This window comes from Boleophthalmus pectinirostris, unplaced genomic scaffold, assembly GCF_026225935.1.
Source record: "Boleophthalmus pectinirostris isolate CB_2022bp ecotype Guang Dong unplaced genomic scaffold, ASM2622593v1 HiC_scaffold_21, whole genome shotgun sequence".
Lineage (NCBI taxonomy): Eukaryota > Metazoa > Chordata > Actinopteri > Gobiiformes > Gobiidae > Boleophthalmus > Boleophthalmus pectinirostris.
In genome coordinates this window covers 26,692,688-26,720,451 of record NW_026571175.1, presented here as the reverse complement: position 1 = coordinate 26,720,451, position 27,764 = coordinate 26,692,688, and the positions used below count along the sequence as shown (strand labels likewise).

The 27,764-nt window shown below is 38.2% G+C and overlaps 2 protein-coding genes across 3 annotated transcripts in view; one reads left to right on the top strand and one right to left on the bottom strand.

The window, feature by feature from the left end:
• olah (oleoyl-ACP hydrolase) lies at window positions 1-27,636 on the top strand. Of its 2 annotated transcripts, XM_055157194.1 has the most exons (8): window positions 1-278; window positions 1,973-2,103; window positions 8,590-8,728; window positions 8,804-8,903; window positions 9,449-9,618; window positions 10,303-10,385; window positions 11,006-11,118; window positions 27,609-27,636. In XM_055157194.1, exons 2-8 carry the CDS (start codon window positions 1,974-1,976, stop codon window positions 27,609-27,611), a joined length of 738 nt encoding a protein of 245 aa, XP_055013169.1. In that variant the 5' UTR covers window positions 1-278; window position 1,973; the 3' UTR covers window positions 27,612-27,636. The 2 variants fall into 2 exon arrangements, with proteins under 2 accessions (XP_055013169.1, XP_020790080.2); XM_020934421.2 differs by lacking the exon at window positions 27,609-27,636 and having other exon boundaries at window positions 2-278; window positions 11,006-11,351.
• Window positions 13,917-27,764, bottom strand: part of slc9a3.1 (solute carrier family 9 member A3, tandem duplicate 1) — a 38,985-nt gene continuing 25,137 nt past the window's right edge. Inside the window, 15 exon segments of the mRNA XM_020934336.2 lie at window positions 13,917-14,197; window positions 14,418-14,477; window positions 15,418-15,448; window positions 16,007-16,180; window positions 16,575-16,698; window positions 16,873-17,021; window positions 17,899-18,028; window positions 18,816-18,886; window positions 18,976-19,065; window positions 19,821-20,023; window positions 21,441-21,494; window positions 21,497-21,660; window positions 24,282-24,459; window positions 25,046-25,124; window positions 27,604-27,764. Of these exon segments, the coding sequence (XP_020789995.2) occupies window positions 13,917-14,197; window positions 14,418-14,477; window positions 15,418-15,448; window positions 16,007-16,180; window positions 16,575-16,698; window positions 16,873-17,021; window positions 17,899-18,028; window positions 18,816-18,886; window positions 18,976-19,065; window positions 19,821-20,023; window positions 21,441-21,494; window positions 21,497-21,660; window positions 24,282-24,459; window positions 25,046-25,124; window positions 27,604-27,764 (1,949 nt within the window).

The window sequence follows — 27,764 nt, the reverse complement described above, 5'->3', positions numbered from 1 at the left end:
ATGATAAATTGACGTGTCTGTGCCACAATGTTTGCCTTTGTATCTGTGGAAAATATTAAAATGTGCGCGTGACGTGAGTTGAATTACAAAAAACTGTTTTATGTGCCCAGTGTCACGCGTGTTCAGACTCCGCACTGTAGATGTCTCCATAGTTACAAGTTTTAACCCAATAAACACTGACCGAAGAAGAAAATGACCAGGAAATACAGGACTGAATGGAGAATCATCATTTGATAAATTTTTTTTATCACATGTTAAGACCTGCTCATAACGACAAGGTGCGTCAATCTCATTTGGATTTTATTATAAATAGAAGCCTTAAAAGCAGGTATATGTCGCAGTAGTAGAAACGTAATATGGACAATTTAATAGGTCTAGTTTAGTTTAGTTTAATTTAGTTTAGTTTATTCCTTTATTTATCAGGGGCAATGCACATAAAAACATTGAACAACACAAAGAAGTCATATGTTTGTGCTCGGTTATAGCAAAATTGCAAATTTCCACCTTCAGTCCCTGGACAGGTTGATGTCATAAATGGTGTCATGCCAATAAAATAAAATACAGTGTATAATGATGCAACCATTCATCAAGTTAATAAGCAAAAATTTTCCAATTCAGTCTCAGTCATCACATCCATACACTATTTACATATTTACAGTTCATATTGCTGCACTGGTACAAAATTAGAAGACTCTACATTGCATTAGAATCATTGAGTATTTCTATAGCACATTTACTATAATATAATTTAGTCAAAATCCCCCAAAGCCAATGTTAAATTAAACTTTTTATTTTACAGAAAACCATGATCTATTTCTTTCTTTGCAGTGGTGGAAAAGTCAAAGATTGTCATTAGTTAATTATTATAGTTTATTACACAGGTGGACAGCAATAATATTCAACCAGACATTTGAATACATGTTTCCCAAAGACTGGGTTTCAAGATATCTTTCTGGTCACCTTGTTACAATCTGCATATAGGTCTGCAATATACTATATATTATGGATCCTTCTATTGCTGTTTCAATTACTGTTTTTCATTGTTTAAAACTTGAGTAAAACTACAAATTGTTCAGAGAGACACGATCACTCAGTTAACAATAAAGTATCCTCATTAATGTTCAATAATGGTCAAATCCACCTTTATTTTGTGGTTTATGAATAATGTTTATTGACTTGGGACGCAAAGGTTTATGACTTTTAAACTGTGGCTCCCATGAAAAAAAGTTTGGGAAACACGGATTTAAATATTAGTATCCGATATATTAGGTTTATAAGACACATAAAGAATAGTGTAGCGTAATGAGTGGAGGAATAGTTTACAAGTCACTTTATTGCGAGAACTGAACTGGTTACTGTCGGCTGTAACCATGCCAATACAATCAGGTTAACACTCGAGGTCCCGCTCACAACTCGGACAACGTTGCTCTCTAGAACCAGAAAACCCTCCTCTAAACCCCTCTTCTTAACCGAAGCCCAGCTCCCCAACTTTCATCCAGTCACATAGGCCATGAGCTTAACTTAACACATGATATAACAGTTATAAAAACAGGAACAAGGTTTTAACAATTACATTATTGCAGGTTGCTACAATACATTACATTCCCAAATATTCTTAATTAAAGATTTAACTTGAACCTGAAGGTTTTGTCATCTTTGCTTAAATTTAATGCCATAACGTGAAACATTTCAGGCAAAGAAAGCAACAACATCCCCATGGAGACAAACAGGGAGTGGTTTACACCAGTAAAGTTACATGAGTGTACCTTTAATTTGTTATTTTGAAACGGCTGCATAATCTAATATATGAAAGTGGGTTCTATGACAGTTACTTTTATTAATCCACAAATAGGAAACAAATTAATGCGATTAAACTTTTGTTTATCTTACATTATTTTATAAAAAAAATAAAAGTCTATTGTGTGAAATACTTTTCCTGTTTTATTCCCTGGTTGTTTGTTGTTATTGTTAGGATGGATAAAGTGATCACATGTTTTAAGCGGAGACCAGAGGCAGTGTCCAGGCTCATCTGTTTCCCATGGGCTGGAGGGGGGTCCATACATTACGCTCGGTGGGGAAATATCCTGAACTGCTCCATCGAAGGTAATGACACAAAAACATTTCATTTATATTTATATTTATGTATTTTTGTATAGCCCCAAAATCACAACAGCAGTTACTTCGGAGGGCGTAATAAAACTTGCTGATTTAACCACGGGAGCAAATGGGCAAGAATCCGTGTATCATTCGTTCATTCGTTTTCAATATAAAACCAAAAATAAGAAAATGAAAAAAAAACAACAGTTTTCTTCATTATTTGTCTCCAAAACCAAAATGAAAAAAACAGATAACGATTTGTTTTTTTTCAGTTTTCGATTTTGTGTTTAAATGAAAACTGGAAAAAACGGATAACTGCCGTTTCCCGTTTACGTGACTTCCGGAACTGTGATGTCGGACTTTTGCACTGCATACGGACTGAAACAGGACTGATCCAGGACTGATCCAGGTCCGGGACCAGACCGGGACCAGACACACATTTCTACACACAGTACACATTTTATTCAACGTTACAATATTTACAGAATAGTTTACAGATGTACTTTTTATTCTAGCAGCAGGAGGCATTTTGGTAATCACCGACTAAATCAAACCTATAAATATAATTTAAATCTGTCTTTTATCTTGTAGCTTTAAAGTGTCAGATCTGTGTGACTGGAGGATTGCAGTCACACACATCTGATTCCCTTTTGCATTTATGGAGTTCGCAAACTTCCGAAGCCCGTTTTCCGCTGTTAGGACAACCAACAACCACACAATTACGATGTGCGCATCCCAAAACTGAAATATGACAATATCAGAACCAGAAACAAAAGCGATATGGTTCAAAAGACTTGAAAAGATCGGCTTTGACAATAGACGCATCCCACTGTGAAAACAAACATGGCGGTTTGATGCTCACTTTTTCGGAGGATCCTTCCCAGTATGCATTGCGTGATGACCGGAAGTCCAAAATTCGTGATGCATGTATTATTTCTGCATTTGAAAGTTTTGATAACAGACGTATTCCTTTTTAGAACCACTAAGGCCTTTATTTGTGTGCTTTTCTTTTCAACATTTGTCCAGAAACTAACACAAAACTTATGTAAAACTATGATAAATATTCACCACAAGTAAATATCACCAAACCAAGTACAAGTAATTAGAAAAAGCTGCCATACACACTTTAAGATCGGGCTAAAAGAGGCAGGTTTTACGCCGAAGCAACCCTCTCCATTTATCCAGGCTGGGGACTGGCACAGAGCGACGCATACAGCGCCCCCTGTGGCTGGATTAGACCCACCGCCCGTGTTTTTACAGAGTTAGTGTGTTAGTAAGTGCATGCAGACATATTCATAGTTAACAGCAGCAGCCTCTGGACCTGTAAAGACTCATTTAAAAGTTTAGTAAAACAGTTTAGAGCTGCAATGAAAAGAGTCAGAAGAGTTAGGGTTAGAACTGTCATTTCACAAGACAAGCCCAAACCAATTTTACAACATAGACAATGGCAAAATGAGTGAGATTTAACCTTTGACCCTGTAAAGTTAATACAATGTTTAAACAGAAATGTCAACGTATTTCAAACGAACAGACCCTGTGCAAACCTGTGGAAGAGTTGGATTAGGACACGACTACTAGACTTTCAGTTTAGTGTAAGGGTTAGGACCAGAGCCATCAGACTCTATAAACCAGTCCAAATCTGGCCCACGTTTAGACCAGTTCAGACCAAACCAAATATAAAACATACACACAACCCAAAGATCAAGTCAGTTTTCAGACCTTTTTAACTCCAAATGAAAATGCTGAAGGGTTAGTTTACAATAAGTAATATCAGTTACACCCAACCATAACATGTTTTACCAGCCTGTTTAAATCTGGCCCATATTTAGACCAGTCGGGTCACACACCAAAAACACACAAGGGTCCAAGTGCAACCTGTGGAAATTATGATGTAAACAATTAATCTGGCCCACTCCACATTTAGACCAGATAAGACCAAGAGAGACCAGCAGTCTCCATAAAAGTGAGCCAACGTTTAGAATATAGCCCACTTTTGGACCAGTTTAGGCCCAAAACTAAAGCCTGTAACATAAAATCCTCAGCATATTCAGGTCTTGTTTTGAGATGATTCACACAGAAATATTACCTACCTGAGTTAAAGTCTGCATGAACAGACCAATAAAACCAGTGAAACCTGCAGCACGGAAAGATCCCTGTAAGATTATGTGGGTCACAAACCCAAGGTCAAAGGGTCAGAACTATTACATTCAGACCACAAAAAAGTGACAGAACACAAGGGCCTCAACCCTCGGACCAAAACTCAAGTCAAGATGAGTGGCTGAGCACTCACTCACAGAAAGAAGGTTCCTTTGTGTGCAGAACCTGCACAGGTGTATGGCAGCAGCTCACTGCTCCTGACAGGCTGCCCCAGCATTACTTTGTTGATGATGAAGGGACCAAATGTAGAGGGAGAATTTCCCTCAAAAATTCCCTTCTAAAATATACTGTACCTTAAGATTATTCCAGATGATCAGGGTTTAAAACGATGTGGGTTTCTCCAACCTGAAAACTCCAGGGTTAGTCAGTAATATGGCAGACATGTTTTAGCTTTAGCTGTTTTCAAATAAAATAAACTAACATCTGCTACAGTTGTCGCAGATGATTTTCATGTCTCACAGTTGCAAGACATGAAGTAGATTTAGCTTAGATTAACTATGAACTATTTAACAATGATAATAATATAAATAATAATAAACTGACACCTGTAGAAGGGTTAAAGAACACCACCCAAACCTGCAAACACAAAGGAAAAGTTAGAAACAAAATGACAAAATACTAGTGTATTTCAGCCAAACAGTTTTATATTCACCTTTGGGTGTTGGGGGGAAAGCTGATGCACGTTCAACCCAAAACGCAGAGTTCAGGTAAACTCTTCCAGCAAGGTGGTCTGAGTGCATCACAATTTTTGTTAATTATGCACTTGTTTCAGTTTTACTATTACCAACCACCCCAAACCCGCACGAAACGCAACACAAGGACCCAAAACCAAGTGCCACCTGTGGAAATTAAACATTAAAATGCAGTCCACATTTAGACCCCATCAATCCATAAGAGACCACACAGTCTCCATAAAAGTGTGTATAGAATCTAACACATTTGAACCAGTTTAGACCCAAATCTGAGCCGTTAAAATCCTCAGCATTCAGATCTTGTTTTGAGAGGACGTTTTAGGACTTGAGGGTTACACCTTGACCATTGTAGAGTTGCATTTGCGTACTTTTTTTTATTTCCAGGATAGATGAGAGATTTTTATTTTCCAAGTAGGTTTTCATCCCATTTGAAACCTTTGATGACACTTTCCACTTTTTTTATTGCACTTTGCATGTTTGAGTGTTTTGTGGCAGGTCCTGTACCATCCTTCTATCATTCAAGTTTGGAAAGTGATCATTTAATTCCCACAAATGTACCATTCATTTCATGTAATTCTGAGTCATTGTGTTCCAGTTCATTGACCCAGCCTTGGTGTACATGTTTAAACCTTTTCATGGCAATTTGTTACGTTTGATAAACACTGTTTCACCCTTTGTGATAAATGACATTTTCACACATCAAAATACTTAGAGATTTTATTTGAGACATGTTTTGCTTTTGTTTCATGAGTTTCGTTTGTGGGATAGTTTCCTTCATTTTACTGACAAAACCTTTTGCATTTGTTTTCAAAAAAGGCCTTTCTGTAAGCTTCCTTTTACCAGACAGTTTCAGTACACAAGGCTGAAACCTTCATGTTTCCTTTTATAATCCACCTTTTTCAGTGAGCCATCATTTAAAACACATTCACAGAGTGAAATAGGTTTCCTTTCAACAAAAGCATCATGATCATTTGAAACTCATCACATCATTACTTTATTTATTTCAATTCACTTTGCACATTGCATAAACGTGAATCAGAGCGCGGAGTAAAATATGCACCAGCAGGAGCAGCTTTATTCATCAAACATTTACAACCGAACAGCAGTTTATTATTGCAATAATTATTCTGTATCCACAAACAAGACTCACCTGGACTCCTTCTTGCTGTTTGTCGTGCTGTTTGTCGTGCTGATGGCGATTTGGGTCGCGCTGCATTTTTGGCGCGTTTTTCTGAATTGCGCGGGTCCTGCGCTTCCGCTCCGCCTTTTCTTTCTTTGTTGCTAAAAAACGGCGCGCGGCCGTGAGAGGAGCTTCCTCTGACATAAAGCAGCGTTTGAAGTAACATCAAGAGTCACTTTAGTGAAGTTGTCGACAAACAAAACGAGTTGGCTCGGCTCCTCGGTGCCACGTCACCTGGTGACATGTCCCTTACCTGTACAGGTGAGCGCCATTTTGAAAGAACCCAGCATACATCTGTGCTCACGTGACCACGCCCACCTGGCGGGAATCACCATGACATCTATCCCAAGGTATCTATCTATGTATCTATCCAGTGTTTCCCGTAGCACTTTAGAGTTAAAGCGTCGTCTCGAGTACGTTCCTCCGAACCACGTGACTCCTGCAAAACTCCGGTCATCGCGGAATCTCCGCGCCCCCCGCTCCTCACTTCTCCGTGCAAAGAATCTCCCCTCCTCACTTTTTCGGCAGCACCGGCTTGACAGTTCTCTGTGGGAAACGCTGCTCTGTCTATCTAACGCAGATTTATCTATCTGTCTGTCTTTCTATCTATGTATCTTTCCATGCTCCTCTCCAGGAAAGTTTTGAAGAGACTCTGTGCAGTTTGTCAAATGCCAGTGCATTTTAGAGGTTTATAAAGCCTCAGCTCAATAATATAAACCTTTATAAATTTCATAGGTTTAATTTTCCACACAGTGTCTGTGTCTCTGTGAACGTCTCACAGACATGAGAATAAAGTGTGTGCTTCACACAGAGCAGAAAGAACAATATTTATGTGCACAGTCTATGAACAGCACAAATACTTCAGGCTGTAAGTCTTTATCGGGACACAGGCTGTTTTATGATCATAGGATCCATGTTTGGATGCAGCATCTTCATTTTCAGTGAAAAATACCTAAGCTGCCTGTTAAACATAAGACTATTGCAGCAGTTCTTTAATCGTGCAAATAGAAAATACTTAAATGCTGCTTGTCAGCCTAAATGATCTGCACATAAGAGTGTGAGTCTCATATAGACTTGAGATGATTTTGGCCAATTTGATATTTGGCATATTTTGAGAGAACAAACTGTATGTAATGTGAAATAAAGAAACAGCACCAACAGTTTATTGTACAATACCTACAATTTTTTGTTCAAAACAGCAACTGTAGTGTTTTGAGTCCTCACAGAGGACAGTGAGCACGGACCGTCTTCAGCCTGAAACAACAGAAAGAATAAGTGATTTCACATCAGACTGAGCAGAGGAGTATGCACTGACCCTTTGGCAAGACATGGAAAGAATAAGAAGGACATTAAAATCACAATGCAAACAAATCAAAACATAAATAATCATCGTAAAATCAACATTAAAAGAGAAGAGTGTTGAATAAAAACCTTTGACCCATATCCACAGCTAAACAGAACCTGGATTTAACATAATCAAAAGTAGGCCTGTCTCACATCTTCAGGACGAGTGTTTGAGGTTTTAGCTCCATAAAACTGAAACACTAAGTCCCTGGGTTTAGTTCTGAATCTGGACACCAGCAGGAGGCCGGGACTAAAGTAGGACTAAACCAGCACTAAACCAGAACTGAACCAAGACTAAACCAGGACTGTATGGAGGCTTGTCCCTGAGATTCTCAGAGTGCAGATGGTTCATGTGGCACTAACATGTCACAGATATACTTTGGTGCTAGGACACGGAGAGACTTGTCTAAAATAGAGAATCAAACAATTAAACATCATGAGTCAGTTAAAGGCATGGCTAAATATGTAGGTCATCAACTTATTGTTTTACCTGCTTTGGAAAAAAAAGAAGAAAAAAAAAACATGCATGCACAATAATAATAATCATTACATTAATCAAATGAATTAATAATTCACTCAAATTGTATTTAAAATGTAATTTCCAGATCAAGCTTTCACCAGAATGCAGTTGTGAATATTGTGATTGTTATATTGTTAAGACGCACATTATAATAACAGTTCTGTTACAAAACTAAAATATTCTAAATTCAATAATAAAATAGAAAAGAATCAAACAAACAAATTGTACATCTAGATTTTTCCAATTATTTTGGTTCTATGACCACTCTGATGAAGACTGCTAATGAGCAGTCAAAACTGTCAGGAATGAAAACAAACTAAACCTTGGTCTGAGAAAAGAATCCATTAAACATATTTTTAGCACCTTATTTTTGATTATAGCTCTGCACTTAATATGAAGTATTTATGTTTTGCACTGACATCTCCAAAACAAATATATATTTATTTTAAATATGAGAGGAAGTAAAACCATCCATGTGCATTATTTACTCTTCTCATATTGTTTACTCAGTGCTGTGATGCTTTGATGTAACATTTGTCTATAACAAACACACGATATTCCACTCTCCTGTCATGTTTGTCCCTGTCTGTCCCTGTCAGTGCTGTCGGTTAAACTCCCTGGACGAGAGTCTCGGGCCAAAGAGCCTTTGTTCCAGAACATGCAGCAGGTCGTGGACGAGGTCATCTCTGTGTTACTGCCCTTGATGAAGGAAAAACCATTCGCTCTGTTTGGACACAGGTGGCTGTACTGTAATAACATAAAAATAAACAGTAGTAATTATGTGTTTTAATTATTTCCATTTATTTGAAATAGTTTTGGAGCCTTTACGAGTTTTGCTGTGGCCTGTGCTCTGAAGAAACTGCACAACGTAGAGCCCATTCACGTCTTTCTGTCTGGAGCCTCTGCCCCTTATGTGAGTGAAAAGTGAAAATGTTAAGTGTAGAGAAACTGTTGTCAATGCTCGAGTTTGTCTGATCTCTGAAGCTAAGCAGTTAGTACTTGGATGGGAGACCTCTGGGAATACCAGGTGTCACTGTGGGCAGTAGTGATTACAGGAATCAAAACACAAACCAACCTCACCTCCATCAGTTTGCCCCAGGGCAGCTGTGGCCCCACTAGTGTGTTACCACTATCAAGTATAGAGTGAATGAATAAAGCATTGTAAAGCTCCTGCCTCACAGCAATGCTTTTCAGGATGATATATTTTATTGTTTATCTTTGTTTGTAAAAAGGTCAGCCACAAATGAAGTTAGTGTTGGTAAAGTGTACATATGCCTTCAATCCATTCTGTATTTCAAACTTAATCTGAAGTAATGCACAATGTCTTCTTTACAACTTACAACAAGTTTTCTGAAACAGTAAAGTAATAAAATTGTATTTGATGCATATTTGTTTGTCTGGCCATTAATAAAGACTCTGAGATTCTGATATTTTTTATCTTTCTTCTATATTTCTCAGTCAGAGTCGCGCCTGAATTACCCAAAGAGGAGTGAATTGTCCGATGAGGATTTCGTGCGGTGGATGACGTCGATCGGAGGGACCCCCCCTGAACTTCTGTCCAACCCCGAAATCATGAGGCTGTTTTTGCCCACGCTGAAGGCCGACCTCAAGGTGGTCGAGAGTTACAGGTGAAAATATGCAATCAAAATATTAACAATGATCCTCAAACCCTCACACACCTACAGTGTCAGAATATTTGGCAAGACAGAAAACAAGACAAAATTTTGAATGAAATTGTGTGTTATCAGGTCTAAACCAGGATAAGCAGAAATGAATTATAGTTTAAAAAGGAGGTTAAAGTAGTGCTACTGTGAAACTGAGTCTTGAATGAATAAAAGTTAAAACTGCACAGACTTTATATACCAACAATAATGCCTTATATGTAGCGCAGTTTTACAGTCCTTTGGTATGTCTCTGTTATTGCCATTGTAAACTAGTCAAAATACTTTCCAGGTATCAGTATAACCCTGATCACAGACTTTCACAAATTAAAAACCTTTTCTTTGAAAAAATAATTGATGCAAATTTTGAGAAATCTAGTAATAAGATATTATAAAACAAAAGTCCAACTAGCTTATAATAATTTAACTCTCTTGCTATTTTTGCTTCTTATTTCAAATTTATTATTTCAGTTATTGTTTTTGCTCTTTGTTATAATAATATATTGTGATATGTGAATAACTGAACTACCAAATAAATTCCCTTGTGGATCAATAAAGTTTGTCAACGTCAGTCTAAGATATGATTGATTGCTTGTTAATTATACATTGTATTGTATAACCCACCCAGTGTCTTGTGTTGTGTGCGAGCAGGTGCATCAGACCGGAGCAGCCCCTTTTGTCCTGTCCAGTCACATGTTTTGACGGGAAGGACGACATTCCTCACGACTTACAAGGTCGACTCTCACACACACCTCTGTCCTCTCACAACATTAAATAGTTTTTGTAACATTGTCATGATACTAAACTTTCAGACTTGAATACAGCGCTGTTACCTCATCACAAACATACTTGGAGTTGTGTTTTGTGTTGTTGTCTGAAGTAACCCTTTATTATTAGTCTGTCTACATGTCCAAAGTACAAAATGCTTTGTTCCATCTTGTGATGTCATGCCTTTTACCTTTTGTTCAGTAGAGACTGGCAATTCCAGGGCTGAAATGATCTAAACAATCCTGGTGATGGTGTAAGGAGTTTTAAAATACAGTGGAGCGCTTCCTGTATTGCCACATGACATCACAAAGTGGAACAGAGTGTTTTCTGTTTGAGAGAAGAATTTAGAAGATTAAATATGCAGGATTTGTGTGTTAAACCTCTGTAAATAAAACAAAACTCAACTATGTTTGTGATGAGGAGACATAGATCAGAAAATATCATATAAACCCTTTAAATAGTTTTTGTAATGTTAATTAGATGATTCTTCAGAAGAACATTTGTGATGCTATTGTTGACAGCAAAGATATCGCCTGAAAAAATGGCTTGAACTGTTCTAAATATATTTTTCATATTTGACTTACAGCCTGGAAAGAAATCACGACTGGAGAGTTCACTGTTAAGATGCTGGACGGTTCTCATTTCTACCTGAAGGAGGCGACAAATGAGAAGATTTTGTTGGACTACATCACAAAACAAGTAGAAACCTCAGAACTGGACTATTTTTAAACATGATTTAAATGAATACATCACTGGATTTTAATGTAGCACCTTGCAAGACGCTTTATAGTTTATTATTTTTTCACTCCACACTCGGTGGTGGTGAGCTCCTATTGTCACTACGGCTGCCAATCTGCTCCATCAGCCGCTCCGACCAGCACCATCACTCACATCCACACGACTTTCCTACTAAATTCATGGCCTACATTTCATTATTTTGTACAACTTTGTGACTAATTCTTTTTAATGCCTGTTAAAGGTGCACTATGTAACTTTTCTGGTGAAAGGTCAGACATCTAGTTGTCTTCAATATGTCGAGAACTTTGAAGTTGTATCTCCATGGAGCCAAGTAAACAGGAGATGACACCACCAGGCCAAGTTACAGGTCAGATCTGAAAAGAGTCAGGTCTGCTTACAGTGAAAATAAATGTTTTTAAAAGCATTTTCTAGCACTACTAACAGCTCTGGAATCTTTAATGCCATTCTATAACATTCAAGCCAAACAGACAACATTTCCAAGTGGCCAAAAGAAAAGTTACCTACTGCACATACTGTATCGACTTGTAGTTTTCAGATTTCTGTGGCGACCTCTTGTGGCAAAAGTAAATAATCACATTGAATAGATTCTAAAGCTGAATGTGGCGCCAGTGTTATTACTGATGATTTTATTGTGACCTATTTTGTGCACATCTAACTTTATTTCTCCCTACTAACTCAGGGATAATGTATTTTGCTATTTTACAAGAAGAAAATTAGACTATTTAACATGTCCATCCCAGCTAGAGCTTGCCTTTAAAGTCCTATATTTTGCAAAATTGTTTGTTAGATTTAAGCCATATTAAAATGTTGTTACCTCATCAAAACATACCTGAAGTGTTTTGTTTCATTCACATGTTTGAGTAATCTTTTATTATTATTAGTCTGTCTTTGTTTCACCTTGAGATGTCATGGCGTGGCAGTTTAAGTTAGCAGCTCCTTTTACCTTCTAGGTCAGTGGAAATTGGCAATTCCAGGGCTGAAATCATCCAAATGATTCTTGTGAAGGTGTATGGAGTGGAAAAACAGTGGAGCACTTCCTGTACTACCACATGATATCACAAGGTGGAAGGAGTGTTTTCCATTTGAGAGAAGAACTCAGCCTAAATATGCAGGGTTTGTGTGTTCAACATGTAGGAATGAAACAAAATATAACTCCAGGTCTGTTTTTTTTTTTTTTTTTTTTTTTACGAGGAAACAAGTATTGCATTTATTTCACATATGTTCAACTTCTCAAAGCAGAAAAAAACACTTTGTTCTGCTTCAGGTCTTTAATAAAATAAATTAAACTCTTACCACAGATTAAACATACAATATCAAAATTTATTTATGCAGATTTTACATGATAAAACCTTCAGATCTTTCCAATATGAAACCAACCAGAAAACAGTAACAGAAAAAGGCAGCATCATTCGTTTACAATAAAAATCAATCTTTTACTAAAACTACAAATTCAGTCACCTTTTAAAAGTACATCACGTTTAGGGGTCGGGGGAGTTGAGGGTTTTGAAATATTTTGTTAACGTTTGAGGCAATGTTCAAACTGAAATAATGCAAGTTACATGTGGTTTTCCATTGAGTGAAATTTCCCAACAGCGCAAAGGTCGAGTGACTGGGAATGTTTTGTCTAGATTAAAGAATAGTGTGGAAAAACAACATTTCCTGGTCAATATTTTGAGAAGAGACAGTGCAAAGTCTGAGCTGGACCTGAGTTAGTTTGAGGGGAGCCATTATGGGAGCGTTCACACTTTTTGCGCTTGGTTTGGTTCAAGCCCAGTTTAGTCCTGGTCTAGACTTGGTTTGATCCTATTGATACTTTGCAGCTCATGTCGTCAACATTCTCTGGGGGTGTGATGCTTACTGAAGGTACCACTCTGTCTGAAGCTCTGTGACTCAAGATAGACAAGATAATCTGGCTTTAACACTCTCAAATAACATTACAGTCACAAGCAAGATAGTTTTTCACTCATATTTTTGTTGAAACTCACCTAAACACCTAAACAGGACCATGAACGCTCGTATTGATCACACGCTCCTGAAAATGTGTTGTTTAAATCCATTTTGTTCTTGAGTCTTCAGACTATCATAGAATTTTTTGGCAGTGTTTGACAGTCCAAGGTAGAACACCCCCATCTTGATGTCACTGCAAGGTATCAATTCTAGTCCTGTTTTAGTCCTGGTCCAATCTAGAGCTAGTAGTGGGATAAATGTGTTCTGTGCAACTTCTCTGGAGTCCGCCACCTGCTTGTCTTGTTATTGCTTTGCTTGAAATGTTACACAGTATGGCATTAAACTTGTCCATCTTGTATTAATTCAATGGCAAAAGAAATTGAAATTGAAAATCGTTCTGTACTGTGAGCAGGGCTGTCGCTCCACAGATCTGACCTGCAACTTTTCTGGTGGAAGGGCATATTTATAATGCCATACTTCAGAACAATGTCTTTGTAGTCCTTCAATCATCCAGGTTTGATCCAAAATACCAAAAGAAAACTTAAATTCTGTCAACTGGACCAAAGTTTTAGAGAGAAGACGAACTGAAAAAGCTGCTTGGATGAGTTTTGAGACATCTTCGCTCTAAAATTTTTGTCCAGTTGACAGAATTTAACTTGACTTTTGCCATATTTTAGAACCTTTCATTCAAGCGCAATAAAATATCCAAAGAGACAAGCACAGACCCTCCACCAGTCCCAGTTTTTTATGAGTTGTCTGCAAATTAAGTGTGAACGTAGCCATTTTTATTTCTAATAGGGAGGAGGAGAGGGAGGAGGTGGGATGTTATCTTTGTCCCATGAAGAGGAGGTTGGTGGGTGGTCCGCTAAGACGAAGGAGTCTGTGGAGCGGGTGCTGATTCGGAGGGGGGCCAGGCGGCGCAGGTTACTGGGGGTGTAGGGCAGCTCCGCCTGGGCTCTCTGTGACGGGGAGACTGTAGCAATGTCCTCCTCCCCCTCGGCCAACCACGGCGGGATCTGCGTCGGTGCCATGGGGTCCAGGTCGGGCAAGAAGGCCGGATTCTCTATGCCAGCTGGAAAAGAGAGAGGGCGAAGTGTTAGAACAGATTTATAACAGACTTTAAAGAGCCCATATTAGATTTTGCCTGATGACATTAAACATATCCATCTATACGGGTGTTTCTATTGCTCAAAAATATTAATTCCTTCTGTGAATAGGGCAACTCTCCACAGATCTGAATTGTAATGATATCACAAGGTGGAAGAGAGTGTTTTGATGATGCATGTTCTCACCTCCAGGTCTGTAGGTCACTCTGGGAATAGACGTTGTGTATCCCGAAGCACTGTTCCCCTCTGAAATAACAATATATTTATTTAATTAATGGGACAAAATATTGTTATTGTTATTTTTTCATGGCCAATGCCGATTGTTCAGAATTCAGAGGAACCAATAGGAACCGATATTTTTGGGCTGCCAATTTGATTATTTTCCCCAAAGTATGTAATTTACAAACTCGCCCCCCGCCCTTTTTTTAACCACAAATTTTTAAGAGAGCTGTGTAGTCATATTTTGTGCAGTGATCTCTTTGTTTTATAAGTGTTAAAATAAAGCTTTGTGTGTATTTTTTGAGAGCAGATCAACCAAAACAAAATATCGGACTGAGCTAGAGATTTATGGCCGATGGACGACAGGATAAAAAGTCCAAAAATCAGCTCAATATATATATCAGCCAACTGATATATTGATCAATCTTTCTACTTATAACTACTTCTAATTGTAACTGCATTGTCATTTCACTTTTCAAATTTATTTTATTATTATTTATCTAGTTATTTCACATTTATTTGATACTTAAAGTGGCAATGACAGGTTGGAGTACACATTTCATTAAGTTAACACAGTAAGAACATTATATTTAAGATTTTACAAAACATTTTACATTTTCTTTCCCAGTTTGGAAATTTTTTAGGTTTCAAATTTTACTTCCAGGTTGGAAATCATGTTTAAAGACTTATTTCTTGAGTAAATTGTGCCTAAATGTGGAACTCTCTCTACTCCCTGTAATTTTGTAACATATTTTTCAACTTTTCTTCACAAACTGCTTCCCAGTTGGGGTAAAACTATAATTTATATTCCCAACAGGTATTATAGCACCAAATTAAGTCAAAATTAGAGAATCATTAAAACCTGCCATACGCACTTAAAACATCAATGTATACATTTAAAGATGTTAGAGTATTTTTTATTGGTGCACCCCGCCCCTATTAACAACATTTACATATAAACACTGACCTTCATCACTTTTGGATTTACCATTGGGCATCTGCAACAGTAAAATATTTTATTAATAAACAAGTATTAAAAACAATATGGGATCAATGCACTATGTGAGTAAAAGAAATGTTGGAGAGAGTAAAAGTCTGTAAATGTCTATAAAAAGGTGCACTGCGCAACTTTTCTGGTGGAGGGTCCGCTATCTTCTTGTCTCCATGGAGATGCTATTGTTTTCCCTGGAATGTTCCATGGTATAACATTAAGCATATCCATCTGGCATTTATTAATTCGGGTGTTTCCATTGCTCAAAAATACTATAATGTCTTCTGTGAATAGGGGTGACTCTTCACAGATCTGAAATGTAATGAAGTGTAGTGCTGTAACCTGACTGTCTTCTTCGTGATAGATGGGTTTAATCTATACTGTGGAACATTCTAAACAAAGCAATAACATTTTCATGGCGACAAGAAGGTGGCGGATCATCCACTAGAAAATGTTAAGCACCTCTAAGGCACATCTCACTGGTTTTGTTTTAGTTTATTATATTAAAATTAACACATAAAATAGATTTGAACTATAAAAAAATACTATTAATCATCTTTTTTACCTTCTGTTGGGCGTCTTTCTTGACGTGCTTTGTGATGGTCTTCGGGGGCATGACTCCCATTTTGGCCGATTTGAAAGACTCCAGGCGGTTTCTCATGGTTCTCTGGAAAATCTCCTGAACCTCATTCTCGTCCTGGTTCACGTCAAAGTGGCTGCGGCTGTATCGATGACGATGCTACAACAAAAATAAACATATTAAAACCGATACTTTAAAGGTGCATTGAGTGACTTTTCTGGAGGAGAGTTCACCAAGCTGCTTTTGCTTTACTTGGAATGTTGTATAGTATGACATTAAACATTTCCATCTAGCGTTTATTCATTACAGGTGTTTCTATTGCTCAAAAATACAATAATTCCTTGTGTGAATAAAATGCGACTCTCCACAGATCTGAACTGTAACGTAGCGTAATGCTGTAACCTGCTTAATGTACACTGTGGAACATTCTAGACAAAACAATAATATTTGCTTGGAGACATCAGGTGGCGGACCCTCCACTAGAAATGTTACACAGTGCAGCTTGAATAATATTTTTTTGAAATATTTATATTGCAGATTTAAATGCTCTCACCTGTTTCTGTCCCTTGTACAGATGCTGCTGCAGGAGGTGGTGCGTGTTCATGTCCTCAGACTCTCTCAGTCCGTTCATCGTCTGTTCGTGCATCTCCATACTAATAGAAGGCACAGTGTCCCGTCTGAAAACACACAGACAGAAGCTCATCAGTATGTGTAGAATAGTATATTGTTTAGTTTGTGCTTTATTTGATGGGACAATGTACAGATATATTTAAGGTCCTACATAACACAAACCTGACTCTTGTGAGCTTTTAGCGCTGTTAGAGTGCTGTTTGATCACTTTAGTTGTGTACCTTGCATATGGATTAGTGATAGTTGTATCTCCCATGTCGATTGTGATGTCAGGCATTGAGATGTCTGAAAAGTCGTCCCCAAACTTCTTCTTGAAGTCGATGTAGGCAGTTTCATTACGAACAAACTCCAGAGTGCCATTACATTCACCCTGTACAAGACAACAACACTTACTCACAATGATACTTATAATTAACCTTACACAGCGAGATGGATTCTCGTGATATAAACTCATGAGAATCCATCTTGGTATGTGCTGGTGGTTGGTGACCAACCACAGAGCAGCTTTGAGGTTTCAAGCGAACCAAAACAAACATGGCGACAGCGACAGACTTAATTCAACCTATTTTAGCGTTGATACGGTCTATTTTATTTGTGAAAAACATAAGCGCTTTGTCTATTTGTGGACAGGGAAGATGTCTGCGTTTTTCTCTCAACTGGACGTGACTAAAGTTTCTCAGCTTGTTCCACTGTGCTGACGCTTTGACCAAACAGATTCAAGTAGACGTCATGATGCTCCGAGTCCACACTGACAATGCACAGAACTCCATTCAGAGTGACACACATACCAGTCTGGTGTGAGCCCGGTTTACTGGGTTCATTTTTTGGGAATTATGTCATAATTTCAGATGGAGGCAGGGGTCTATATAACTCTACAGGAGATTTCACAAATGTGCAATATTACTCTTATGGCTTTATGTCCTTAGTCCACTTAAGAACAATGAAGTCTTTGGGTCAAGTAATGGCACACTAAAAAAATAACTTCACCTTTGTTTGTTTATGGTGACTGAGAAGATGTTGAACTTTGTGCCAGTTTTGTTTTTGTGGATAGTCCCAGTAATAACATTAAACATAAACCAAGTCAACAAATCTTTAGTCTGACAGTAAAACAGTAAATTTCACCATAGAGTTCTGCAGTAGACCTGTTCTCCGCCTCAGTTTTAAACTATAAGGATTCCAAAGTGTCTATCTATCGATTAATCTATTAATTTTTTCCATATCATTTGAAGTTGTATTCCCAGTCGTACCTCGGCTACATAGTCCAGAGCATCTTTCATGTTGAGTTTGTGGAAAACGTTGAACACATAATCGTGCTTCTTTCTCGCTGAAGGCTTCATCAGAATCCAGGAAAGCCATTTGGACTCAAAGTTGTTCCACCTGAATTTAAACAAGAAATACATGAGTAGATATGGGGCTACGGTGGCTCAGTGGTTTGAGGTGGTCCCCAAAGGTCGGAGGAGCAATTCCCACTCAAACCAAATTCTGTCGTTGTGTCCTTAGGCATGACATTTTCACAAAGGTCAAATTTTGTGGGATTCCTCTGTGTTTTCGATACATTAACTTTTTAGAATTTTTAAATCATTAACGTGCCTAAAAGTAAGCTTTGTAAGAGTGTACAAGTTTAAGGCATTATTATTATTATTAAAACATTTTTTAAACATCAATATTTAGTCTAAAGTGTACATTTAAAAACTATGCAGGGTTATTTTATAATATTTGGGAGAATACCGACATCTGCTAAACCAAGTCAAATGCAGTTTTCATTCAGATTGTGATTTTGATTCAAATGTGGTTAATCTTGCAACCATAATCAACAAGAAATTCATGATGATGCAAGTTTAACAATTTTTTTACCTGCTTGTATCCATGGAGATGTTATTGCTTTGCGTGGAATGTTCCATGGTATGACATTAAACATATTCAGTTAGCATCAGAGTTTCTATATGCTCAAAAAATACAATAATTCCTTCTGTGAATAGGGGCGACTCTCCACAGATCTGAACTGTATTGTAGCGTACTGCTGTTACCAGCGCGTCTCCCTATTAATAGATAAGTTTAATCTATACTGTGGAACATTCTAGATAAAGCAATAACATTTCCATGGAGACAAGCAGCTTTAAAGTACAGCTCAGTACAGCTTTAAAGTCACTTATGTTTGACTCACTTGTCTCTCATGTAGTTATGTCCCTTTTGACCTGAGATGTCTTCAACTGCCACCAGCGCGTGATCAAACACCTATAATGTAAAAACAAAACATATTTATATCATTTACATACTTTTATGCAATACTTATGACTCTGAGTACGTAACATTAACTGTCAAACCTTGTTCTGAACTTTTTCAACGAGAGTGAGTTCAGTAACAGCAGCTCTTTTTACTTTTAGCCACGTGACCAGAGGTTTCATGGTTATTCCCTGTAAAAAACACAAAGTCCGAGATGTTGGAAATAAATGTGCCACAAAATCTTTTAAAGCTATCACACAAAATGGATTCTTGAGAGCTTTAAGCCATGTGATAATGTTGTTAACAAAATCTCATCAAAAACAGACCTGGAATTATGTTTTGTTTCGTTATTAGTCTGTCAAAGCTCAAAAGCTCTGTTCCATTTTGTGATGTCATGTAGTGTTAGTTTCAAGTTAACAGCTCCTTTTACCTTTTAATTCAGAAGAGATGGGCAATTCCACGTCTGAAATTATCCAAATTATTCTAGGGAAGGTGTATGGAGCTTAAAAAGACAGTGGAGCACTTCCTGTGATTTAGATTTGAGAGAAGAACTCATCTTAAATATGCAGTGTTTGTGTGTAAAAGGAGCACTGCTTAACTTGCTTGATTCCATTTTTTTTCCTGAAATGTTCTACAGTAAAAAGTTTAATTGAGCTATCTCCATGGAGACAAGCAGGCCATATCATTAGGACAAGTTACATGGCCAGATCTGTGGAGAAGTGGGCCCCCACATTGTAATAATGCATGTTTTTGTGGTACTTTTGAGAGATAAAAACACCTGTAATTGAATAAATACAAGATATATTTGTTTAATGCTGTACTGTGGAACATCCCAGGCGTGTGAACGAAACAAAATACAACTCCAGGTCTGTTTGTGATGAGGAAACAACATTATAACGAGATATGTGGGCCCTTTAAAGTACACTTCAGGTCACAGTTGTCCCACCTGTAAGACGACAGTGAAGTACACCACGATCAGGGTGGTCCCGATCATCAGGGGCCTCTCCTTGATTTTGTTCTCGTCCAGCAACACAGCCAGTCCGTACGCTACTGCCCCCCGCAGGCCACCGTAGCTCATGATGACCCGGTCTGTGAAGTCCAACGGCACCAGCCTGAACATGTTCTGAATCCAGGTCAGGAAAAACACACCTGTACACAAGGCAACAAGGATAAAGTACAAATGTATTTAGGTGCATTTTTAAGATATTAGGACATAGCTGCTGCGTTACACATAGGAAGTGAGCATGGGCGCGCGTCCAGCTCCACTGACTTTTGATTGAAATATTGTCACCTGACTCTCTGTAACTGCTGCTGTGAGCCTCGTAATTTTGGTCTTAAATTGTTCGTATTAACCTGCTCTACATGATTGTTTGTTATGTTTGATAATCAGTTAAAAAAATGTTATGTTTTTAAGTAGTTTTGTATGTTAACAGAGAAAAATCCCACACTGTCTTGCAATCTTTTTCTGTAAATGTGCTCACTCTACTCCAACACAAAGTTTTCATTCATTCAGTTTTGTATGAAAATATTTTTTGCTTTGAATTCATTTTTTTCATATAATATCAGTATGCTATAAAGTAGTAATAATAAGTGTTTTTTAGGGGTGGTCAAAAATACTGAAAAATCGATATATCGTATAGTTTAATGCGATGATACAGTATCGATATCATGGGCTGTTGTATTGATATATCGCCAAGAGTATTTTTTGGTATATTTTACTAAATTATTTTGTTACAGCGCTAAAGTTTTGTTGCTTGTTTAGTGGGAGGAAACTTGTTTATGCAACACATTTGACATTTTCACTGTTTTGAGGATTAACATGGGTGTGTTTCATATTCACTTTGCACAAGAAGTGGTTTAACAAAGACTTTTAGTATCACAGCCATGATTTAGCTGCTATTTTTTTACTGAACTGCATCGTATCGATTTGAAATATATCGTATCGAACCGAAAGTGCACTGTGTTGAGACATGTATCGTATCGTAGGTTGTATATCGAGGTATGTATTGTATCAGCAACTTCTTAATGATACCCAGGCCTAGTAGTTTTCTTGAAATAAATGAAATTTGATTCATTAAAGCTGCACTGCGTAACTTGTCTGGTGCAGGATCCGCCATACGCTTTTCTCCACTGATCTGCCTGGAATGTTCCACAGTATGGCATTAAACAAATATATCTTGCATTTATTCAATTATAGGGATTTTTAGCTCTCAAAACCACAGAAACATGCATTATTATTATTGTGAACGGGCCCACTTCTCCACAGATCTGACCTGTTACTTGGCCTGGTGGTGTGGCTGCTTGTCTCCATGGAAACTGTTAAATTAAATGCCATACTGTAGAACATTCCAGGAAAAAAACAATAATATTTACCTGGAGTCAAGCAGGTGGCGGACCCTGTACCAGAAAAGTTACATGATACACATTTAATAGTGATTTAGTCCAAAGTTGCAGCCTAATCAACACAAGCAAGTGGGGTGAAGTGTGTTGCTCAAGGGCACAATGTTAGTATGCATCTCCAGCCGCAGGGATTAGAAATTATGTTTGTTTCTTTTCTGAGTTTTACCGATGACTCTGTAGACGAGCACAAACAGCAATGTGAGGAGGATGAAGCCGGTGTCCAGACCCAGATGGTTTTGTCGATGGCCGAGATTCCGAGGAACACAAAGATCATGGTCTCTGAGCCATTAGCGAAAACCTTCATGACGTAGCGCACTGTCGTAACCGATTTCTCATCCATGTTTGCATTTATGTACTTCTGACAGCACACACCACAGAACGTAATCCTAAAGAAACAGAAAATCTTATTAGTTTTGCACATTTAATTAATTAATGTTTTAGTATTTTTTTCCATGTAGGTCTAATTGGACAGGGCAGTAAGCAGTGTGAAATATTCTTTAAAGGTCCTATATTATACCAAATTGTCTCCTGTGAGCTTTAAGACATGTTAAAAGATGGTTATCTCATCAAAAAACATGCCTGGAGTTGTGTTTTGCTTCATTCACACATTTGAGTAACCGTTTATTATTAGTCTGTCTACATCTCCAAAGCTCAAAATGGTCTGTTCCACTTTGTGATATAATAAGCCATTTTCACACACACACAATGCCACACGGCTCTTCTATTTTTTGTTGCCCTGCCATGATAAATAAAAAAAATAAATAATTATTTTATATTTTTTAATAAGCCTAAACCTGCTGAAATTTCTGCAAATTATTGAACATTTAAAATCAACAGCTTTACACAGTTTGTGTATGTGTGAATGTGTAAATCCTATTACCCAGAGCCTAAGCCCATGGAAGTTTATTAAGATCATATTATACATGGGGAAACAGGCTAAACTTTTAACAGAAACTAGTGCTGCTAAATCCAGATTATGGATAACTACTTCAAGTAGAATTTGAAGTAGTAAAACAAGAGACGAATGGTGCATTGGAAAGATTGGAACCAGCACTGCACGCGGGGAGAAGGTGATCGGTCAGCAGCACGCGTGCCTACCCCCCGTGAACACTGTTGGGCAAGTTACTTTAAAAACGTAATGCGTTATTTATTACTTATTACTGTCATTTCAAAGTAATTTGTTACATTACAATATTACTGCATTTAAAATGTAAGGCATTACATTACTATTGCATTACTTTAAGTTACTCTCACCAAAATAACTGCGAAGCTGCTGAACTTTTGCACCGTATATGGACTGAACCAGGACTAAACCAGGTCTAAACCAGGACTAAACCAGAGCTGAACCAGGACTGAACCAGGATTATAACAGGACTAACCTCGGACTGATTCCAGGACTGAAGAGGAGGACTAAACCAGGACTGAACTAGGACTAAAACAGGACTAAACCAGAACTAAACCAGAACTAAACCAGGACTAAACCAGAATTGAACTAGGAGTAAAACAGGACTCACTGTCGGGACGGGCTCGAAGGTGACCGCAGGAGAAAGGAGCGGCTCTGCTCTGCACCTCACGGAGGTAAGAGCGGCTGTCGCCCGATCGCGCTTTATGGACCCTGCTGCTCGGGCTCACGGTCCTGATTTCAGCAACTATTTGCGGGTACAAGACCCGGTGCAAGACTCTGCTACAGCGCGTAACTTCTACCTTCCTTCAGCGTGTCCAGAAGTCCAACTTTTTGTGCGATAGTGAGCATCTTCCTCTGCCTTTTGGGTGCGAGCGCAGGAGCCTTTGTCAGTGCAGAACATTTTGTCGACGTTGTGGGTTTTGTCGGGGAGAAAACTTGCAAACATACAGCACTTCGGACGACTGTAAACCAGGTCTAAACCAGAAGTGACCCAGGTCTAAGACAGGTCTAAACAGCGTAGAGTTCTGTGTCGGTCCTTTCCCCGCGGTTACCTGAAGGTCTACGCGCGGCCACGTCTCCGGCGTTTCCCCGCTGCTGATATCGCGGTGATTTTAGCGAATTTGTATGAAGAAAAACACACCACTTCGATCCAGGTTAAAAAAGCATTGTAACGCGCGTTACTCACATTTGTACCGAGTAAAATATTACAATTTTTTCTCCTGTAATGCCTTACATTACTGCGTTACAGCAAAAAGCAATGCATTACTGTAATTCGTTACTTTTATAACGCGTTACTCCCAACACTGCCCGTGAACCACGTGGAGTCTCGGGATCTGCTGTCGGTATTCTAAGGATGTGTAACTGATGCGTGAAAACTCAGTTTAATGGACATCTGCTGCTGCGAAACGCTCTGTTTCTGTGGAATACAGAGCCAGAGTTAAAAGTAAGGTGTGTTTTTATGGCTTATTACCGCTGTGCATTTGTTCGCAGAAGCCTGCAAGTTCTGCGTGTGATGAGACATGAATACAAAGGTATTCTTTCCTGCTGTTTTAACTGAGAGGTTTTATTGTTCAGTTCAGTGAATGGTGCATCTAAAGAATCAGATCAATAACTGCATCATCCCACACGTGTATCTGTCTTGTATCTGTGTGAGCCTCTGTTGCAGTGTGGCGCTGTTATGTCTTTACCCAGGTGTGTGAATCTGCATACGCCCAGCAGTCTGCTGTGGTGGTGTGTGTCAATGAAACTATCGGGGCAAGATCCTGCTAGGATTTCTATAAGGACTCCGCACTTTATCCGGTGGTGCTGTGAAAATGGCTATGTAGTGGTAGTTTTCCTGTCAACAGCGACCTTTACCTTTAGTTCAGTAGAGATTGGCAATTCCAGGGCTGAAATTATCCAAATGATTCCACTGAAGGTGTATGGAGTTTAAAAACACAGTAAAGCAATTCCTATATTACCACATGACAAGGTGGAACAGAGTATTTTCTGTCTAAGACAAGAACTTGTGCGTGTGAATGAAACAAAACACAACTCCATGTATGTTTGTGATGAAAAAACAACATTATAACAGATCAGAAAAAAACCCTTAACTTCACTTACGAGAGAATGGCAGACAGTGAGAGCATCTCCGCCGTGAGGTAGGAGAGGTATCCCAGGACGAACACAAACCCAGGTTCAATGATCTGAATATTTTTGGTGCAACGTGTCAAAAGAGACAACATTATCCCGAAGATCACCCCGACCAGCGCCCCTCCAAACGCCACAACGAAGAAGGAAACTGGGGAAGAAAGTGTATGTTTTACTGTTGCATCTATTTATCTTAAAATGGACAGCAATAAATATTTTCAGCATTGACTCAGTGGTGAAAAATGTAGCCTGCTTGATTTTGTTGCTTAACAGAATGCTGCAGTGAAGTAAACTGTGTAAGAAAGTAGGGATGTAGCAATATGTAAATCACATGGTAAAATACAATTCCGATCTTATTTTCACAATTCAGTATTTACTGCAACATTGTGAAGATGCTAAGAAAATGGAAGAAATGCTACTTTTTCCTTCTAAAATGTCTTGACAAGCCTTTTAGGACTATAATACTGTCATAGTCCAAAGAATTAAGATAGAAAAGTTCTTTATAACAGTTATTTCTTCATGTTTTCTGCAATAAAATGGAACAAAGGATCATGGTCTATGTAGTTTCCTCCATTTTTTTAGCTGTTGCTGCATTAACACAATGATACCACAATATTTCAGTTAATTTCAATTATTGTTACATCCCTAGAAGAAAGTATATTTTTCCTGTGAGATTATTATGACTGTAAATCACTTAAATAAAAATGGACAACATCAAACTGAAATAAAACACGTACTAATTCCTTTGATGATCTCCACAGCGTCGATCTCAGCTCCTCCCAGAGACACAAAAGCATCAAAAACATTGAACAGCACCTGGAGAAATAATCAGCATTGCAATATTTAAAACCTATGCCAGATAAAAATGAGGAAATCATGAGGAATAAGAAGCACTAAAACAAAGAAAATGAATTGCAAAAAAGGTTTAAACAGATGAAACTAAATTAAACTAAAAAACAACTTATCGATTTATTCTTTAAAGGTCCTATATTGCGCAAAATTGAGCTTTTAGGCACAGAATGTTACTTCAGCAAAAACATACCTGGAGTTGTTTCATTTCATTTGAGTGACACTTTATTTATTATTAGTCTGTCTACAGCTCCAAAACTCATGTCATGCCATGAAGCGATAGTTTTCAGGTTAACAGCTCCTTTTACCTTTCTTCAGTAGAGATTGGCAATCCCAGGTCTGATGATGATTGTAGTGAAGGTGTATGAACTTTAAAAACACAATGGAGCACTTCCACTATTACCACATGACATCAGAAGGTGGAACACAGTGTTTACTATTAAACATGTGTGAATAAAACAAAACACAACTCCAGGTCTGTCAGATGAAGATAAGAGGTAGAGCTGGGTCACTGGGTCATAAAAAAGTTAAAAATAGCAGTACAGGTGCTCTACGAGGGTTAAACTTAATCTGAACAGAAAATTACCCTTATTAAAAAATGTAAAACTGGACAAGGTACAAACCCGAGGTACTCCGACTGAATATATTAAAAGTCCTTTATTACATTGGCGTCCCTTCTGTTAAGATTACAAGTTTAACCCTCGTAGAGCACCTGTACTGCTATTTGTAACTTTATGACCCAGTGAAACACAAACACTTTTACATTTTTCAGTAAGGGTAACTTTCTGTTAAGACAACTCCAGGTATGTGTTTGATGAGGAAACAAATTATAACAGATCAGAAAATAGCATAATATAGGCCCTTTAAAGTCATTTTATGGGTTATTTCAGCAGTAGCATTTCCTTGGAGAAAGGCAGATACCCTTTCACCGGAAAGCCAATCCAATATTTATTTAATCCATCTCTATTATGTATTTGCTGTATCACCCTTGAGTTGTGTCATTTACATTAGATAAAGGCCTTATCTGGTTCAATTAAACAAGACTCACGATTCTAAGAAGTACCTGTTAGAGTTTCTGACAGGTTTTCAGCGTCATTGTTGAAATAACATGCATCAAATCTTAATAGTGTATACTTTCTAGGAATGAATACAATGAATAGAAACTGCTTTAAATAGTTAATGCCGGTTTCGATATGCTTTCGTGGTATAGTTATTGTCTATGGATGACATGGGACTTTCGCTCGAAGCTATTACAGTGTATATGATCCGATTCTTTGTGAAGTCTGGATTATTCTTGAGGAAAAAATAAATAAAAGGCATTTCCATAACCAATATTCAGTAACTTTTGTAAAATGTCAACCCTGATCAAATATCTTAAAAGGTCCTATATTATGCAAAAGCCATGTTAGAATGTGTTTTTGTTTGAGTAATCCTTTATTATTAGTCTGTCTAAATCTCCCAAGCTATGTTATATTGTTTCTTTATCACAAACATACTGTATTTTCCGCATTATTAGGCGTTCTAGATTATAAGGCGCACTGTCATTAAATGGTCTATTTTCGAACTTTTTTCACAAATAAACTGCACCGGACTTTAAATGAAACAACAGTTTGATGGGTCAGTGGGACTTTGTTTGGCGCGTTCACAGTAACTCTGGGCTTTGTTCAGTTGTGGCGCTTAGGGAGGGTGGTGTCTGGGACCACTGGATTGTCGGCGTGTTCACAGTGATTCAGTTGTTCAGTTGTGGCTCAGAGTGGTACATTGCACTCGCTTTTTCGGTTCGTTCCTTCGTTCCGTTCCTCGTCCGCGTGGAGTGATGAGTGTGGCTGAGGATGTGTTTCGCTGCGCGGTCGCTGTCTGCTCCGTGTGTGTTTGCGTGCACTGCGGGTGGTGCGGCTTTGTAGTTTACTGAAGTCGTGCTGGGAAACCTGAGTGGATTCATGTATGGGGCGCTTTGGATTGTGGGGCGCGCAGTCATTTTTTGATGGGGTTAGAGGCTTATGAGCACGTCTAATAGCCCGGAAAATACGATACCTGGAGTTGCGTTTTGTTTCTTTCACACATGTTTCACACACAAACCCTGCATATTTAGAGTTCTTCTCTCAAGCAGAAAACTCCATACTCCTTCACTCTAATCATTTGGATAAGAACAGCCTTGGAAATGCCAATCTCTACTCAAAAAAAGGAAAGAGGTAGGCTAACTTGTAAACTACATGACATCACAAGATGGAACAGAGCATTTTGAGCATTGGAGATGTAGACAGACTAATAAAGATTACTCAAACATGTGTGAATGAAACAAAATACAACTCTAGGTATGTTTTTAAGGAGGTAACAACATTCTAACATGACTTAAAGATTACTAGAGTCAATTTTGCGTAATATAGGACCTTTAAGCATCCTGTATCTGAGTGTACAGTGTGTTTTACAGTCTATTTAATCATACCACAGTGACTCCATCGTTCAGCAGAGACTCTCCAAACACCATGATAAATAGGACTTCATTCACGTGGACCTCCTCAAACACTGCAATCACAGCCACAGGGTCCACAGCAGAGAGGAGACTCCCAAACAGCAGGTACTGAAGCAGGCCAATGTCTATGTCAC